This window comes from Cucurbita pepo, chromosome 4 (assembly GCF_057944985.1).
Source record: "Cucurbita pepo subsp. pepo isolate OVF chromosome 4, ASM5794498v1, whole genome shotgun sequence".
Classification (NCBI taxonomy): Eukaryota; Viridiplantae; Streptophyta; class Magnoliopsida; order Cucurbitales; family Cucurbitaceae; genus Cucurbita; species Cucurbita pepo.
The window spans coordinates 7420132-7439384 of NC_141801.1; the positions used below are offsets into that span (position 1 = coordinate 7420132).

A 19253-nucleotide genomic window follows, 5' to 3' on the forward strand; every position below is an offset into this window, starting at 1 on the left:
ATTTTTTACTCGTCCATACTTCAACGAAGAATACTTATTTCGTGATATAAATTTCCATTGCCGGGAATTGAACCCAGGTCTCCTGGGTGAAAGCCAAAACAATGGAACTTTTTGAATCACTATAAGTAAGATAATAGAATAAAATTCTCATAAATGGAATAATGGACTGTTTGAAGTAGCTGAGCATGACCCTCAAAATTAAGCATGTTTACGGATTCGAACAATCATGTATGAAATTCAGTTGGTCGAAAACTTAGGATGTAATTGAACGTCGAGTATGCTTTACTCGTCCATACTTCAACGAAGAATACTTAAGAGTGACATAAATTTTCATTGTCAAGAATTGAACCCGGGTCTCTTGGGTGAAAGAGAGATATCCTAACCGCTGGACAACAATGGAACTTTTTGAATCACTTTAAGTAAGATAATAGAAGAAAATTCTCGATTAAATGGAATAATGGACTGTTTACGGATTCGAACAATCCTGTATGAACTTCAGTTGGTTGAAAACTTAGGATGAAATTGAACCTTGAGTATGCTTTACTCGTCCATACTTCAACGAAGAATACTCAAGAGTGACATAAATTTCCATTGCTGGGAATTGAACCCAGGTCTCCTAGGTGAAAGCCAGATATCCTAACCGCTAGACGACAATGGAACTTTTTGAATCACTTTAAGTAAGATAATAGAAGAAAATTGGAATAATGGAAGGTAACGAGGGTAAGTAACCACTTTGGACGACTTGGATTGTGACATAAATTTCCATTGCCGGAAATTGAACCCAGGTCTCCTGGGTGAAAGCTAGATATCCTAACCGCTGGACGACAATGAAACTTTTTGAATCATTATAAGTAAGATAATAGGAGAAAATTCTCGATTAAATGGAATAATAGAAGTTAAAAGAGGGTAAGTAACCACTTTGGACTCTTACAATAAACACATATGCTAAACCATCATGTATGAAGGACTCTCGCAATAAATTCTTTTAAGAATAGACTTGGACTATTTGAAGTGGTTGAGCATGACCCCCAAAACTAAACATGCTAAACCGTCGTGTATGAACTTGGGTTGGTCGAAAATCGTAACCGTTGGACAATAATGGAACTTGTTAAATCATTGTAAGTAAGATAATATGAGGAAATTCTCGATTAAATGGAATAATGGAAGTTAGCCCGGGTAAGTAACCACTTAGAACTCTTGCAATAAACACTTCTAGAAATGAACATGGACGGTTTGAAGTGGTTGAGCATGACCCCCAAAGTTAAGTATGCTTAGGGATTCGAACCATCATGTATGAACTTCAGTTGGTCGAAAACACCTAAGTTCATATGTATTCATTATCGTGGCTCGACATGATCGTATTTACGACATCATACGACAAAACACGACAAAATGCAGCAGATTTGTTCAAGTTGAGAATGAAGCAAAGCCAATGTTCATCTTAGCACTATTGAACCCTAAACAGACGATTTTCCTCACACTAGCAAAGTTTTTCTTGTAATTGAAACCTTTCTTTACTTGACCTTCAAGCTTTGTCTTGCACATCTGAATATCATTGAGCTGCCCTTTCATTGTCTCAACCTCCCTTTTCATCATACTTATCTCCTTCTGTGAACTCATCATCCAACTCGACCCTCCCCTACTTTCACCCATCACAACTCGGCCTTTCGTTTGACCATTACTCATTCCAAATTCGGCTCGAGGCCTCGTCATGACTTGTTCCAAAAGAATAAAACTCGTCGTGTATTTCAATGGTAACCGATCGTTTCTCATTATGTGTTCCCTTGCTGCTTGTGATAGTTTATGGTATTTCAATGAGCTACATAGACATGTCCTTTCTTCTTCTGTTAACTCAGGATGTGCCTGCAAAAACCAAGACTTCTTTCATCATTCAAGTTGAAACTTTGCATTTCCCAAATGAGATATAAATGAAAGTTGCTTACCTTCAGGTACATATCAATTGCTCGATACATATTGTCGAAACAAACCCGAGCGTTTTGCGGCAATGCCTCGACAAGGACTTGGAAACAATCCGCCCTGAGGTTTTGATCTCGTGCAACAAGCATAAGATAATCGTCCACCAATCGACCAACAACTAGTAGATTGGATTGAGAGTTATCTGATATGTGAGCTGCATAAGACTTCACCACCCGAGTAACAATGGCAACGTCGTAAACACTATCGTCTTCTCCGTAGTTCTTGACAAGTAAATCCGAAGCGTCACATTTTTCCAACATCATGGCCAATCTACTTTCTAGTATAGTTAACAATTCAGAGTCAATCTTCATTACAGATCCCAGCTTCAAAATATGAAGCAGAAAACTAGAGGTAACCGAGTTTTCCTCTAACGGAAGTATCCGAATCAAACTTTCAACCGTAACTGATCTCAACTTGTTGTTGAGATGCTGCAACGTCGAATTCTCGAGTCCGTTCATTGCAGAAGAAAACCATCTCATTGTCCAATGAGCTATACAAGATCCTATAACCTCGGACCTCATTCCTCTTCGTTTACCCGATTCAATCACTTCAATGAAATGATCAATCCTAAGAACTGAAACATCCGCAAACCACCAGTTGTCGGCGACAACTTCGAGCTTTACGTTATCAACATTATAGTCATTGTTACAGAACGCCTCTGGATTCATACAAGCCTTAAGAGCAATTGCTTCAGAACAACGTTTCGGGATGTGAAGCCGATTGGCACATCGAGAAATGGATTCACAACTTTTGAGAACTTTGAATGTATCATTCCATGATGATGATATTACAAAGCTCATGAAGGCTTCTGCTTTGGAAGTTAAATTCCCTTGTGTAAGATCATCAGTCATTTCTAGGAAATGTGCAGCACAGTAAAGAGGAGCAACATTTTTAGCAGTTAAATCAACCTTCCATCCATAGCAGAATTTCATCACTAACTCAAAAGCCATAGCCCCACCTGGAAGATTGTCAAGTTCTATGGTACTCACACTGTTGTTCTTTTGCACTTCATGGCTACTGTTTTGGATTATCATTCTATTCAGGTATTTGCTTCTTGCTACCATTGGGAGCTGAAAACATCCATCACAATCCAACTCAAGAATTTCAAATTTTATATAAGATAAACCATCCACGTTTCAAATCGAAAATAGACGACATAGGATAACAATACTTGAAAAACAGGGATTAATGAAGAACATGAATCGAACTCGAATCAATGAACTCAATAAGGCTGCATCTCTTAAAGATTCGTATTGAAATAGCTAAAACTGATACCTTGTGCAAGTGAAAGCTGAAATCCCCAACTCGAACAATTAAGTCGCTTTCGTATGCTGGTTTTGTCTGAACAATCCTTCATTGAGAAGATTTTAAGTTAAGAAGTGCTCAAAGAGAGGAGAGGTATATGTTAGTGTATCAGGAGTTTACCAGTTCTTGTTACTTCTGTCCATAGACTCAGCAACCATGCTTGATTTGACTGGAAAAATGACACATTTGTTCCGCTTCCCACCGATCACGGATCCACACGTCGGGATTTCCCTATTTAGATTCCTCCTTCCTTCTGTCATCTCAACAGGAACAATGGTAGCAATTCTGTACTCTAGTTTTTCCTTAAAGTTTCAGAAGAACAGCAGAAAGTGTTCTGTTTTCACTTTTTGTGTTTTTTTGTTTCTGCTATGGTCAGATGAATAGTACACATCTCCTTAAATAGGACTTTTCATAACCAAAAAGGTCATTCTTCATCCAAAAAGTGAAAAAAAACATTAAATGCTTCATTACAGAGTTCTAGACAAAAGGAATGTCTGTTAGCTAATGAAGTAATTACACATTAATGGAGTTGGTTGGCTTCTCCTGTCGGATGTCATTGTCAGAAAATGTCCATAAGACAAAATTAGGAACAACAATCAGCACTCATTTGCTTTTCATTCTTATCCACAACCAAGAAGTTGATGACCTCACCCTTCTCTTTCAATGTCTGCTACAATGTAGCCATAATCACAACCAATCCTCATAGCATTAGTTGTATTATCATGAAACTGAGTGTTTAATCCTCAGCCATGAATGTTTCAAATAGTGCATGTGGTCGATACTGTGACACGTTCTAAGTTGTGGAAAATTTGTTTTGTCGAAAAGTTTTCTAAAAAATGTATGGTCTATAATGTTCGGCAACAATTAAAGAAACGAATCTATGTTTATATTTTGAGAGGAATGAATATACGTTGAATCTATAGGTACTACTTACAAGCCTTTTGCTATCGTATAAAGAAAAAAGTAATAAAGTGCCTTACAAGTTGAGATATTGTCTTCTAAGCTCAGGATCTTCCTCATTTCCAAATAGACTTTTAGCTGCATTCCGGACAAAAATAATAACATGATATCAAAAAGTGCAACAGAATGATACGTGCAACCGAATGAAAAACTACGACCGATAAAAGAAACGCTACGAAAGGGTTTAAGATGTTTAGAAAGACCCTACAATGTTCTAGGCCCCATATCCTAGTTACCTTTCTATGATCTCTCCACTTTCCGAGCTCGCTCGCAAAACCAAAGCTTCCAAGGCTTGCTCGGCTTTATATAATAGTAGCTGTTTGTTCTAACATTCTTTTAACTTTGTCCCAAAAACAGAGCAGAAAGCCAATGAAAAAGAAAATTCAATCTTAGAAGTCATCTGCACTTAAATTGTTCCTGATATGAGATGATTATTATGAATATAACAAAGAGATTTCAAATTTTGATTCGATTGTCTTCGGGTTCTCATCAACCGAAGATGTCGCCATCGAATATTTACACGAAATTTTGAAGAACTTCAAAAGCTACTTTGTGCAGCTATGGTTGGGTGAGTTATTAAAGACAGATAGATAGATAAGTTGTTTTATAACATTAAGTTCAACTAAACAGAATAAGGAAACTACAGTTTCTTTATATGGGAATGTGAAGAAAAGCATCAAATATTTTCAGGTATGATATAAAGTTACACATTTTTTACTGTCATTACCAACAATGCAGAGAATAGTAAAGAATAAACAGAGAAAGAGGAGAAACTTTTTATAGCTCAATCAAGATATCTACTCTTGTCAAGCAAAATATCTACAGGAAGTATTATGAAGGGCTTCAGATCAAATCTTCGGTGTAAATTCTCCGATCAGACTGTTGTGTGTGTGTGTGGTTTGGCATCGACATGAGCTTGCTCGAAGGAGACTCCGTCTGCAACAAGTGACAGGAAATGGTGTGAGTATAGGCCAAACAAAAATCTTAAATCTAACTATGAAGGAGTTTGGTTCATGAGTTTGAAACGATTGAATTTGTGTAGCCTAGAGTCGAGAAGCTCTAAGTCGGGATGATCTACGTTCGAATATTTTCAGTTTGTACTTGATTCGTGGGTTTGTGATCGTAAAAGGTAGCTTGTAGCCTAAGAAACGATTTTTGAGATTCATAGTCTAGGATATGCAAACACATATACCAACTACAAACACAACTTCTCAACTACAGTCCGTACAGACGAAATATACTGCCAAACATAAACTCGGTTTTGGCTTACGAACCTGACGTATTATCGAAACGCCCCTTCAAAATATTCAATGGAATGGAAGTTGAAACAAAAAAATTAGAGTTTATTAAAGTTCCAACTCAAATGGAAAGTGTAAGCTGCATGTATGATTGATGATAATATATACTTCAAATGCACTTGAAAGGCAATGTTTTTCAACAAAAACATGCAACATTACAGAACGAAACAAAATTTGAAATATGCACAAACTCGAAAACAAGAAATCTTCTCGAAGATAGTATAGACCATATGAAACATTATATATATACCACCACAGAACTAACTTTTCGATTTGAATAAAAAGAGATCACACGGAAAGAACAAAGTGAAACATACGGTTCTCCTTCGTTTATGTGTGGCAAGCTACTATTGATCAGGAGGGGCTTGATCTTGTGTGTGTTGCCACATTTGTGGAGGCATGTAAGGGTGTGATTGTTGAGAATATATAGCCGGGTCCATCACAGGCTTGCCCATAATCATTCCGGGTGCTCCGACCTGAGGTGCATGCTGAGACGGCATATAGCAGTAAGGAAGTGCATCTCCAGGTCCTCCAACTGTTATCGATCCTCTTGGAATTGAGGTGAGTACTTCGTCTTTCAGATCCTCCCTAGGCACGATATCAACCAGAAAATCGAAAATGTCAGTTCTGGTGATAGCTGCAGCAATATCATTCTTTTGAAGCGTTCTGCGCTTGTTCTCTTCAGTATGATTCCAAGAGCGTAAAGTCAATTCAAGGATGAACATTTCACATGCCCTAGCAAATAAAACAGGTGCCTCAGCTGATATCATTCGTACGTCCTCGTCAGCCTTCATGATCTTCTTGATCCTTGCTAAGGGAAGACTATGGTTCTTGAAGTCCGTTACCTTCTCAATCTCTTGGTACTGATTAGCCCAGAAAGTCTGGAGCTGTTGTTGAAGCTGTTGTTGCTGCTGCTGGTGGATATGCTGATAAGCAAGTTGATGTTGACCAAGCTGCGCTCCACCAGGTTGACTCGTAGACTGAATACCTCCAACCGATGTAACAACAGATCCAGAAGTCGAGCCTACAGTTATTTGGCCGGGATGGTACAAGTTACTGCCATATGCTATCTGACCACCACTGCCAACCGCTCCCATGGATTGAGGCTGGCCATGCCCTTGCTGATCCATCAAGGTCTAAATAAACTTGACAACTTCTGAAAAGAACAAAAAAGGGAATAATCAAAATATAAACACTACACAGATAGATCTCAGGAGGGAGGAAAAGGAACAACTTTTTCTAACCGGGAAGAAACCCGAAAGTTGTCAAAATTCTACGAAAAGTAATAGGAATCTACCACAGAGAACGTTTACAAGACAGAGACCATGATATATGAACCTTTCACTTCAATATCAACGATTCAACCCATCAGAACGACTGGACCTTACTTACCAAAAACTGAATCGCTCGAAGTAAAATCAATGCACATTTCGAGAGTGATCATTGATTAAAGTAAAATTTCTCTGAAATCAATAGATCTCAGGAGGAAGAAGAATACCAAAATATATCAATAAGGCTTTTCCATGAAGAAAATTCACAGCACAGAACTCGAACAAGTCGACTACCAGTCAGTATTATGCTAAGATATTGCACTCCTCACCTTCTTTCTTTATTATAGATCTTACATCTTCGTACTGGTTCGAGTAATTTCCAAACATGTCAATGATAAATTTCGAACTGGTTCAAGGTCCAAATGTGCAAAAATCTATATCTACATGCTTCCTAACCTATATTTCATTGTACAGGCTAAGCAAAACAGCTACATCAATCCTTAAATGACACGAAAAACATCACAACCAAGCCCCAATTCCATGTCGATCATGATTAAACACGCGGCGAAAACAAATCCTACAAACAACCAACAAGCTACAAGAAACTCTCCCGGCTTTACTGTTGATTTCACTCGGATGCAATTCATCAAACAGGTAGAGATCACACAAAATTAAATGAGGAAATTGATATATTGATCTTATCCTAATCCAACATACGACTCATTCATGTTCATACCAAAAACTTACGAATTCAAAAAGGGCGAAAAAGAAAACCTAACAAGCAGTCGAGAGAGAACCAATCTTCCTTCACATTGATTTCAGCTATTTTCATATCAAAAGATCATCAACATCCGTCAATCACAGAACCCAAAAAGCTATGTCAAGAACAATTAATGATTTCCACAACAAACCCAGAAAGGAAATCATAAAATTTACAGACAAAAAGGATCAAGCAGAGGGAGAGAGAGAGAGAGGAGAGTAGAATTACCTTTTTGAGAGACCCCAATTGAGCAAGATCTTGAAGACCCTGAAAGCGAAAAAGGAAAATCGATGAGAAAAAGCTTGAAAAAGAGATCTACGGCGAAGAACGGAGGATGACCCATGATGTTATATTTGAGACTTTTTGTTCTGTTTGTTGGGGTTTGGAAATTCTCCGTACAGTGCAATGGAGATCTCCAAATTGGATGAAAACCCTTTTTTTTTTTTTTTTTTTTCTTTTTTTTCTTCCCTTTTTTCTCCTCTCTGGGGGTTGCGGAAGAGAAAATCAGAGAGATTCTGAAGGTCTTAATTCCAAAAGATTAATTTTTCATTTTTTTAGGGTTAAAAAACTGACCTTTAAAAAGGAAGGAAAGGAATAGCTGAGAGTGTATATATTATGTCTTCGATTTCGACTTACAATTGTCATAGCCAAAAGGTCCTTTTTATAGTCCATCATTTGGTTTCTTATTTTCCTTTTCTTTTTCTCTTTCCCAAAACCCAATCAAATTCAATTCAACTCAAAATTTATTTAAATTAAGTTCGATTTAGTTAAACAAACGAAGATTTTATGGATCCAATATTTTATATTTATTGTTAATTTTAAAATATATCCTTTTTTTTTTTTTAATTTAATTTCAGGATAACTTTTGAAAATAATTTTTAACGGTAATTTTTTTTCAAAAATATATATTGAAATTGAGTGAGAATTTATTAAAGGTTTTAAAATAAGTAAATAGAGGTATTTGAAGTTTTGTTTTTATTAAAATAAAAAATATTTTTTTAACACGAATTTTGAATAAATTATCTGAACAAACTTGAATTAACTTAACTTAAAAAATTTATAGTTGGATTGATTGGATTAGATTCGTTATTTAATAAATGTTGTTTGGGTTGGAAATGTAACGACTCAAGACTTCTATTACCTAAAGTCGTTATTGCATTTTATCCTAAGCTCTTATATGGAATTTAACTCTTAAAACATCGTCTATAAAGAATTCGTAGAACTAGAATCAAATATTGTAAAAGCATAATGACTTGAAATTGGTAGTGTACCTGTCACCACGATGTCGGACCTCCCAGTCAAATATTGTAAAAGCGTAATGACCTGAAATTGGTAGTGTACCTGTCACCATGATGTCGGACCTCATTGATAAGAATCACGGTGTTCCAAATGAACCTATTGCTAAGAAGATTCAAAAAATTATGTCAACAACAGAATTCGAATCTATGCACAGAGAGCTCAATTGATTTCAAACCTGTACTCAAGTACTAAGAAAAAACTATTTTTAATTTCATAAATTATGTAAAAGTCAAATGGTCAATTTGCCTTATTTTTTTTTTGTGGAGATTAGAAAGGATCGGGAATAAATTCCGTCCACAAACGACTTTTGTAGGAGACTATAAATACCCACAATATGTTATGTAAAATTCAGATTCGTGGATGAATGTAATTCAGATCTCAAATTGAGACGTTTCCTTTAGAAATCTGATCATCATATTTGTCATTTCTAAGTTTCAAGCAATTCTTGTGGTAGAATTGCACCCGAGCCATTCAATCAAGCCTTGATCAAGTTAGGTTGTGGAGTGACTCAATTTAGAACAAGGTTCCAAATCTTGCTTCTAGATCTTCGTAAGAGGTAATCTAATTTTAGCCTTATCTCTTGGTTGATCCAAATTTCGTATAAGGAGGTGTTAATTACTCTGATTCGAGGGTTCTTGCTAAAACAAAAGCTTGGATCGTTGGGCTGAGGATTAAGGTTGCGTTATCAGTTTGGTATCAGAGCTTAGGTTGCATCTTTGTGGCCGACTCTAGAATTGATTTTATCTTTAATTTCCGCTATTGTTTATCGTTTCTTTAAATCTGTCCATTTATTTTCTTGCTGCCATTCCTACCGTTCTTGATCATCTTTCCACTTTGTTCTTATTGTCCACTTTGTTGTTCTTGTCCTCTTAACAACCATTTGCACCTTTGTTTTTTATTTGAAGATCAAATAAATTTCAATTCTCATTTTTACCTAAAGCATATAAATTTAGAATTGTTGTGTTCAATATTTTTTTTTCCATCATTCTAAATTTTTCCAAATTCGGTAAAAAGGAAAGTTAGATCGTTCTCAAATCTTCACAACCATTCTCTTTGGAATTCATTTTTTACAGTGTGCAATTCTATCCCAAAATATCTGTGTCTCTTATTTGTTTGTTCACTTCTTGTTTTATTTTGTTGGTATTTCATAATTAACTTATCTTGATTGCTTTTAATAGCTTGCTACTACCATAATTGCTTTACCCATATATTAGCCTACCTTGATCATAATTTAGTCACTTTCCCAAATAGCCTACCTTTGTGTATATAAACACGAGTGTCCCTGAGTGTAAAATCAGTGAGTTGAGTGTTTGAGGTCCTAAACATATTTCACTACTGCTTGTACAATCATGAACCAAGATGAGGAAAATGGAGGGGAGATCAATGATCTAGTTGAAGAAGTCTAGAAGAATGAGGAGGAACTGGAAGATGGGATTCATTTGGCACTTATAACAAGAAGACTTGTTAAAACTCAAGTTACGGAGAATGATGTTGATGATCAAAGAGACAACCTGTTCCACACACGGTGTTTAGTCAAGGGGACTGCTTGTAGTCTTGTCATTGATAGTGGAAGTTGCACCAATGTTGTAAGTACCATGTTGATCAAAAGGTTGCAAATTCCAACCCAAGATCATCCTAAACCTTACAAGCTCTAATGATTCAATGATAGTGGAACAATGAAGGTAGTTTCCCAAGCTTTAATATCTTTTACTTTGGGAAAATATAAAGATGAAGTTCTTTGTGATGTGTTACCAATGCAAGCTGGAGATATATTGTTTGGCCGACCATGGCAATTTGATAGGAGGGTTATGTATGATGGCTATATGAATAGGTATTCTTTTATAAAAGAGGGTAGAAAAATCACTCTTGTACCTTTGAGTTCTGCAAATGTATTTGCTGATCAATTTAAGTTGGAGGAAAGAACGAAAGAGTTTGAGGAAAAAGAGTTGAAAGAAAAATAAGAGTTGAGTGAAAAAATAGAGAAAAATCAAAGAGAAAAAGAGAAGAATGAAAAAAGAGATGAAATTGAAGAAAAAAAGGAAGAGAGAGAGTTATTTGGTTACAGTTGGAGAGGTGAGAAGGTTTTCACAAAAATCGATCTTTGTACTTATGTACAATCGAGGAATTTTGGTCTCTAACTATAACAACTTGGCTTTGCCTAGTGTTTTTCAATCTCTTTTACATAAAGTTGAAGACATGTTTCAAGATAAAAAATCTGAACATAAAATAGACTTCATTACAAGGACTGTCATTCCTTATAAGCCAGCTTATCGAGTCAATCCAACTGAGGCAAAAGAAATTCAAAGAAAAGTGGAGGAGCTCATGGAGAAGGGCTATATACGAGAAAGTTTGAGTCCATGTTCTATACGAGACTTGTTGATGCCAAAGAAAGATGAAACTTGGCGCATATGCATGGATAATAGAGTAATCAATAAAATCACAGTAAAGTATTTACATCCTATTCCTAAGTTAGACGATATGCTTGATTTATTGCATGATTCATGTTTATTTATAAAAATTATTTTGAAATCTGGATATCATCAAATTAGAATGCACGTAGGAGATGAATGGAAAATAACTTTCAATATTAAGTTTGGACGGTATGAATGGCTTGTTATGCCTTTTAGGTTAACTAATGCTCCTAGTACACCTATGCACTTAATATATAATATTTTGAGAAAAGATGTGGGAGAACATGTTGTTGTTTATATTGATGATATTATAATTTATTTGAAGATTTTGCTTGAGCACATGGAGCATGTTAAATTAGTTTTGATTACACATAGAGGAGAGAAATTTAATTTTAATAAGGGTAGTTTTTGCAGGGAAAAAATTCACTCTATTGGCTTCATAGTTGGTAAAAGTAGAGTAGCATTAGATAGAGACAAAGTTAAATTCATTATGGATTTGCCAACACCAAAAAGTGCATGTAAAGTTCGGAGTTTTCATGAGTTAGCTAACCTCTATAAGAAATTTATAAATGATTTTGGAATCATAACTGAACTATTGAATGACTTAGTGAAAAAGAATGTTGTTTTTAAATTGGGAGAAATGCAAGATAATGCATTCAATTTGCTTGGGAAGAAATTAAGCAATGCATCATTATTTGTTTTGCCTAGCTTTTATAAAACTTTTGAAATTAGATGTGATGTATGTGGTTTGGTCATAAGTGCTGTTTTAATTCAAGATGGAAAGCCGTTAGGGTAATTTAGTGAAAAACTAAATGGGGCAACATTGAAACACCCTACCTATGATAAAGAATTGTTTGTAGTTCATATATTGCATGTGCCGCAACACTACTTATGGCCTAGAGAATTTATGATCCACTTTGATCATAAAAACTTGAAGTATGTGAAGGGTCAAAGCAAACTGAACTGTAGACATGCAAAGTGGGTGGAATTTATTGAAACATTTTCGTATGTCATCAAGTATAAGCAAGGTAAAGATAATATGGTAGTTCATGTGCTATCTAAAAGGTACGATCTCTTTACTCATCTTATTACAAAAATTCTTGGATTTGAGCCTATTACAAAATTATATACAGATGACCAGGACTTCAGAACTATTGATGCATTTTGTCTTGCAAAAAAAGCGATGGATGATTATTATGTGTTTCCTAAATTTTTAATTAAGAAAAGTATGCTTTGTATTCCTAAATGCTCTATAAAAGATTTGTTTTTGAGAGGAGCATTTGGTGGTGCCTTAATGGGACATCTCAGGATTAATAAAGTTTATAAAATGTTGCATAAACACTTCTTTTGGCTAAAGATGAAGCACGATGTCTATAAGTTTTGAAGCAAATGTTTGAAACGCAAAGAAACTAAATCTAGATCACAACGAAACGAATTTTATACTGCTTTGAATGTACCTAACAAATCTATAAAATTTGTTCTTGGTTTACTGCACACTAAAAAGGGTAAAGGTTGTATTTTTGTTGTGACAGATATATTTGCTGCTGACTTATTCTTTAAGAAAGTAGTTTATGGATTTAATACACTTCACTTTCTTCCTATTGCTTCTAATATTTTTGTGAGTGAAGCATGCAGATTTGATCAAAACATTTTCTTTGATTTAATACTGACTTATTCTTTAAGAAAGTAGTTTATGGATTTAATACACTTCACTTGTTTCCTATTCCTTCTAATATTTGTGTGAGTGAAGCATGCAGATTTGATCAAAACATTTCTTTAATACACTTCATTTGCTTCCTATTCCTTCTAATATTTTTGTGAAGCATGCAAATTTGATCAAAACATTTCAAAAGGAGGCGAAGGTGACGATTTTGCTGATTCGAGGACGAATCCTTTTGAAGAGGGGGAAGATGATAAGAATCACGGTGTTCCAAATGGATCTATTGCCAAGAAGATTAAAAAAAATATGTCAACAACAGAATTCGAACTTACTTGCGGAGAGCTCAATTGATGTCAACCCTGTCGCATTAGCCACTCAAGCACATCAACATTATTTTGTTAGAAAGAACAATTTTTAATTTCATAAATTATGTAAAAGTCAAATGGTCAATTTGCCTTATTCTTTTGTGGAGATTAAAAGGGATCAGGAATAAATTCCATCCACAAACGTCTTTTTTCGGGAATAAATTTCGTCCACAAACGTCTTTTTTCGGGAGACTATAAATACCCACAATATGTTATGTAAAATTCATATTCATGGATGAATGTAATTCAGATCTCAAATTGAGATGTTTCCCTTAGAAATTCGAGTATCATATTTGCCATTTCTAAGTTTTGTTTCCCTTAGAAATTCGAGTATCATATTTGCCCTTTCTAAGTTTAAAGCAATTCTTGTGGTAGAATTGCACCCGAGCCATTCAATCAAGCCTTAATCAAGTTAGATTCTAAGTTTTGTTTCCCTTAGAAATTCGAGTATCATATTTGCCATTTCTAAGTTTAAAGCAATTCTTGTGGTAGAATTGCACCCGAGCCATTCAATCAAGTCTTAATCAAGTTAGATTGTGAAGTAACTCAATTTAGAACAAGGTTCCATATCTTGCTTCTAGATCTTCGATTGTAAGAGATAATCTAATTCTAGCCTTATCTCTTAGTTGATCCAAATTTCGTATAAGGAGGTGTTAATTACTTTGATTCAAGGGTTCTTGCTAAACCAAAAGCTTTGATGGTTGGGCTGAGGATTAGGGTTGCCTTATCACATATTCTCTAGCTTGAGCACGAGTTTGCACCGAGTTGTCTGCCTCTTTCAATGCTCTAGGTGGATTAGGTGGGTTTTCGATGTTTTTGGTCGTGCAGTTGATGGTGATATGACCCTCTTGGCCACATCGAAAAAAAAATCTCGTCCCGGCCATACATCTTCCTCCGTGCAACTTCCCACAGATCTCGCACCCAAATTCCCTCCTTCATCTAGCCCCATCCTGGTTCTTGAGGTGTTTGTCCATACGTCGGGGAGGGTGCCTCTAAACTTGTCGAGGGTCAGATCGGTCAGCGTAGTGGGGTTTATGCGCTGGTGGCCGACGGACTGAGTCTCTCGAGTCAAAGGGACGTTTGCGTCCAATAGTAACTGACTTCTCTAGCCTTACCTCACTTTGGGCTTCTCTAGGGCCTTGGCAATTTTCAAAACTTCTTCATATGTCGATGAGTCTATGGACTCCCACTGTGCAGCCGATCTTCGAGTCTAGGCCTAAAACAAATTTTTCGGTCATGTTTTGTTCAGTGTCGACCAATGATAGCGCAAATCTTTTTAATCCCATGAACTCTCTGTCATATCTATCCAACGAATGTCCACCCTAGATCAAATGGGTGAATTCCTGCTGCTATTTCTTGAGTCGCTCCTAATACTTGTAACGGTAAGGGTTTCAAAAAGGCAAAAAAAAAGGGAAACGCCTCAAATCTCGCCGGAAATCATGGAATTTCCAGTGAGGGATGCCTTGCCAGCTAGGGTGTACTAATGCGCATTAAACCCTAGGTACCTTAGTAGCCTTCTTTTTCTTTTTGAGTCACTGTCATACCTGTGAGGGAGGAGCCAAAGGGTTTAGGTGAGGGATCGAAAACGTCGCGAGACTTCAGATCGGGTTGGGAGATCAATATCGCCGCGAACTTTAGGTAGGAGCAGGCGCTAGTGTACGTCGGGCAAGGAGGGACAGACGTGCCAACGGAAATGGACGAACGACGACGCTTCCACAGGTGACAGTAGCCAAGCCCGCGATTAGGGTTATTGAGGCGTTCGGGCGAGGAAGACGAAGCGGCAGGCGCGGGTCGACCCTCGGCATTTCCAGTTCGTCTCGACTGGCGTGCAGCACACACCTCGTAGGCCGTGCTTGGACACCACCATTGGGCCTCGTTCCTTTTCGGCCCAAACAAGAGGCGCGCCCAGAAACCCTGCGCCGTTAGGGTTCTTCGCAGCCCGTCGGTTTTGGCTCCACCGGTGGCTCGGCTAGGTCGGCTCGGTAGTGCGGCTTGGCGGCTCGACATCCGAACAGTATACCTATTTCTGGGTTTTTGACTCTTCTGAAGCCATTCCCACCCTTGTTTCAGCCATCTGAGGTCAGTATAACTCCATTGTGATGAAATAGCTTGTGATAAGGACGTACCTTGATAGCTAGGCATAAGAGCTAGTTGTGAAAGGGCTCTAAGTGTATCATGTTATCTTATTGGAGGTAGTTAGGCACCGGAGTTGGCATTGTGGGTGACTTCGGCCAAGGCCAAAGAGGTAAGTAACCTTACTGTTGGTGTTAGATATGTATGTAAGTTGGTGCGTGCCCTGTGGCCCTTGCTCGCGCCATGTGTGTTGTTGATGTATGCTAGGTTAGATGTTTCTTGTAGCGAAATGCTATGCATGCCATGTTTATGTATGTGATTCTTGCAGCGAAATACTATGTATGCCATGGTTATGTATGTGATACTTGCAGTGAAATGCTATGTATGCCATGTTCATGTATGTGACGATTGTGACACGGTTTGCTACCCTGTGTGTATGAGTTTGATTGACATGTCATGATTGTAATGAGAACCCCGCATACCATGAATGAGATGACTAGTATGCTATGCTATGCTTGCTCGATGTTGACCTAGTTATGCTATGTAATGCAATGAGGGGATGGAACGTTGTAGGTGTAATGTCATGGAGGTAAACCTTAAGAACCTCATACACGCTATGGTTATGTACTTGGGGCACTCCCCCGTTATGCTACTGATGGTACGGACGGGTATATTCGTTATTGTGTTCGCCACGATATCATGCAGGTGTCATACATACCGGACCAAGCCAGGCCCAGGGGGTTCGCTTGCGAGCTCGCCTGGTGGGCCCACAGTCACACACATGGGCCATGTGTGGGAAAGTACCATGCATCCACCCCGCCCGGACAAAGCAAGGGCCTAAGGCCATGGGAAGGAATGGAAGACAGACCCCTCTCTCAGTTGCTCTCTCTTAACGCTTGTGCTCATGTAGGTGTATTATGTGCGACATGTATGTGTATTGTGTGCGATTGCTTTTATCCAGATGTATGATTATGTGCTTAACCCCAACAGTGGGGCGACTTACTGTGTATTTTATATAATACTCAAGCCACGTGCTACCCATATTTTCAGGTAAGGGCAAGGCTCCCATGTACAGCTGACAGTGGATGCTGCGAAGGCCATGGAAATCTTGAGGAGAGTTTTTCGTAGGCGCCTTGTTGGATTCTTTTGGGTTCATAGTTATTGCAATTGTTTCCTCTCGTTCTCTGTTGATTATTTCTAGGTTAGGTTGCCATTATTGACTTCCCCAGGTATGAACTACTTATAATAATGAACGCATTGTTGTTATTGAGACTGTCTTACGTGAACTCTTGTTCAGTTGATTATGCAAGTATAAGGTAACGTCACTAATTAGGTTAGAGAAAATTAGGGGCGTTACAATACTCCTTTGGGAAGGACTCCTTAAACTGATCCCATGCCATAATTTTCCCTCATGGGTTTAATACTATCTTTATTATTCGTCCACCATACGTCTGTGTCCTTTTGCAGCATAAATGAAGCACACGGTACTATCTGATTGTTCGAATATTCTATTGATAGGAATGTGGTTTCTATGGACGAAATCCACATCTGAGCTACTATCGGGTCTCTCATAGTATCGATGATGGGCAGGGATCGTACCGCTTGAAGTCCTGTAACTAGTTTGCTCCTTTGGTAGTTTGCGAACTGTTGGCTTGTTGGGTGACCATCATGGCGTGCAACATAGCCTGAAACGACTCTCACATCAGACTAGTAGTGGGGTCTATTCCAACTACTGTGCGGCTTGGGGTGGTGCAGCTTGGGGCGGCACAGCTTGAGGCGGCGCAACTACATCTATCCTTGTTACTAATCCTTCTCGAGGTGGGCTCTCTTCAGCCTCACCTCTTCCTCTACCTATAATAGGGGGTCATTCCCTTCTCCGTCGTCCTCTTTCACGTCCTCTAGGGGACATGTTTCTAGAAACTAAGATAATATTTCTTAAGCCTAAGGCTCGCTAATATGAGTAACAATAGATCGCGTAACACAAAATCATACAATAGTGCAAACATAGCACATGGTATTAATTCAATTAACATGCTGTAATCAACAACATATTCTTAATTCACTGTATGTAATATCATATCATATTCAAGAACATCACATAAAATAAAGTGTAGTGATTTAAGGTCGTTTCTTTTTCTTATCTTATGCAAGGCATACCTAACAGTGACAAAATATCGATGGTGGGACCATGAAACGTGCCAAGCCTACCTCGTAGGCTAGTGTATAGAATCTATAACCTAGAGCTCTAATACTAACAATAACGACCCTAGACTTCCGTTACCTAAAGTCGCTACTGTCATCTTAATCTAAGCTCTTATGCGAAATTTAACTCGTAAAACATCATATTTAAAATGATAATTTCATCTTAAGCATAACATCATCATTGAAAGCACCGTCATGGTCTTACGTGTTCGAAAACATAATTCAGAAACAAAATTTAAAACAAATAATGATAAATAATTCAAAAACATGAAATGCATAACAACCTATTCTAACGAAAGTCTAGGAATTTAAAATGTTGCAAGCCTAAGCTCGTGTCATGGTCTCTGATTGCGATGTTGTTGTTATCATATAGGAACGTCTTACCTTTACCTGAAAATGATGTAGCACACGACCCAAGTATTTTGAAGAATACTTAGTAAGTGACCCAACTATAGGGGGTCGTGAAAATGCAAACACATGCAAGTCATGCTCTAGGGACCTATCGTTAAAATCATCCTAGAGGTGGCCTCCAGTCTGGACTAAATTGGATGTGCAGTACTTTCCTACACACGACCCACATGTGCGAGTGTGAATCTCCATGCGGTTTGCACTCCCCTAGACCCATCATAGTCGAGCTAGTTGTCCATAGCGACGTCCAGAGGTTAGCAGACCCTTGAGTGTCATGTGCGACATGAGCACTATCGTCATCGTAGCGTACGCGTCCGTACTCATTATCGTAAAAAGGGGTAGTATCCAGATGTTTATATACACACACAAATGCATGAGGTCCTTATGATTTCTCGTCTTTAAAACATCTTTATGACACAACCCTAAGTTCATCCTTATATTACTATCACTAATATATGTGCATTAACTTCAATCTTTTCATCATCATTAACATTAAATAAGGTTGTGTCCTAGGCAAAATTATCGTCATAATGCAATATGGCATTCATAACATGCTTCTCAACTTAATATTAAAAATAACGCCATAATAAGGAAATAACATCATTCTACGTCGTTCTGTTAGCATGCATAGTCGTGGTCAAGTAACATCATCATAAACATATCATAGTCATCGTAAACATCATCAAGCATCATCGTATACTTATACACGTCATCATACATTATACATCATATGTCGTACATCAGAATTCATCATCAAGGCATCATAAACATAAAAGCATAAATGCACGTCCGTGAGCCACTAGACATCGTCATGATCCTTCTAGTCGTCCTTCCTGCCAGATCTGCAGAAAAGTGGGGCATACTGTCGTTCGCTGCTGATATAGGATGGATGAGTCCTATCAAGATGAACCTCCTTCTACGACACTGGCGACTACTTCCTCTTACAAGATTGATCCAAATTGGTACAACGACACAGGCGCCATTGATCGTATTATCAGTGACTTGGATTGTCTCGCTGTGCATGAATGCTATCATGGAGGTGAACAAGTTCAAGTCAGCAATGGAGCAGGTTTGCAAATTTTGCATACTCGTCATTCTTCAATTAATATTGTTGTTCGTCCTCTTGAATTGCGTAATCTTTTGCATGTGCTTGAAATTTCCAAACATCTTCTTTCCGTTCATAAATTTTCCCATGATAATGATGTATTCTTTGAATACCATTCTCGGTCATTTTCTATTAAGGATCGACGGTCAAAGAAAAGTC

General features: G+C 37.7%; 2 protein-coding genes, 1 long non-coding RNA gene and 1 other non-coding gene across 7 annotated transcripts; 1 reads left to right on the top strand and 3 right to left on the bottom strand.

The window, feature by feature from the left end:
* Positions 1 to 586: 586 nt before the first annotated feature.
* On the bottom strand, positions 587 to 658 carry TRNAE-UUC (transfer RNA glutamic acid (anticodon UUC)). The gene has a single exon. It is a non-coding gene; the product is annotated as a tRNA-Glu (tRNA).
* A 519-nt stretch (positions 659 to 1177) lies between these two features.
* Positions 1178 to 4380, bottom strand: LOC111792860 (root phototropism protein 3). The gene is made up of 4 exons (XM_023674465.2): positions 3403 to 4380; positions 3253 to 3328; positions 1944 to 3047; positions 1178 to 1863 (listed from the first exon to the last, which is right to left on the bottom strand). Exons 1-4 carry the CDS (start codon positions 3540 to 3542, stop codon positions 1408 to 1410), a joined length of 1776 nt encoding a protein of 591 aa, XP_023530233.2. The 5' UTR covers positions 3543 to 4380; the 3' UTR covers positions 1178 to 1407.
* Positions 4381 to 4874: 494 nt separating this feature from the next.
* Positions 4875 to 8040, bottom strand: NF-YC9 (nuclear factor Y, subunit C9). 3 transcript variants are annotated; one of them, XM_023674510.2, is made up of 3 exons: positions 7800 to 8040; positions 5858 to 6696; positions 4875 to 5178 (listed from the first exon to the last, which is right to left on the bottom strand). In XM_023674510.2, exon 2 carries the CDS (start codon positions 6668 to 6670, stop codon positions 5888 to 5890), a length of 783 nt encoding a protein of 260 aa, XP_023530278.2. In that variant the 5' UTR covers positions 6671 to 6696; positions 7800 to 8040; the 3' UTR covers positions 4875 to 5178; positions 5858 to 5887. The 3 variants fall into 3 exon arrangements, with proteins under 3 accessions (XP_023530278.2, XP_023530279.2, XP_023530280.2); XM_023674511.2 differs by lacking the exon at positions 7800 to 8040 and adding an exon at positions 7586 to 7764; XM_023674512.2 differs by lacking the exon at positions 7800 to 8040 and adding an exon at positions 7559 to 7764.
* Positions 8041 to 14153: 6113 nt separating this feature from the next.
* On the top strand, positions 14154 to 16649 carry LOC147792980 (uncharacterized). Of its 2 annotated transcripts, XR_015420595.1 has the most exons (3): positions 14168 to 15968; positions 16085 to 16285; positions 16430 to 16649. It is a non-coding gene; the product is annotated as an uncharacterized LOC147792980 (long non-coding RNA). The 2 variants fall into 2 exon arrangements; XR_015420594.1 differs by having other exon boundaries at positions 14154 to 16285.
* Positions 16650 to 19253: the final 2604 nt, after the last annotated feature.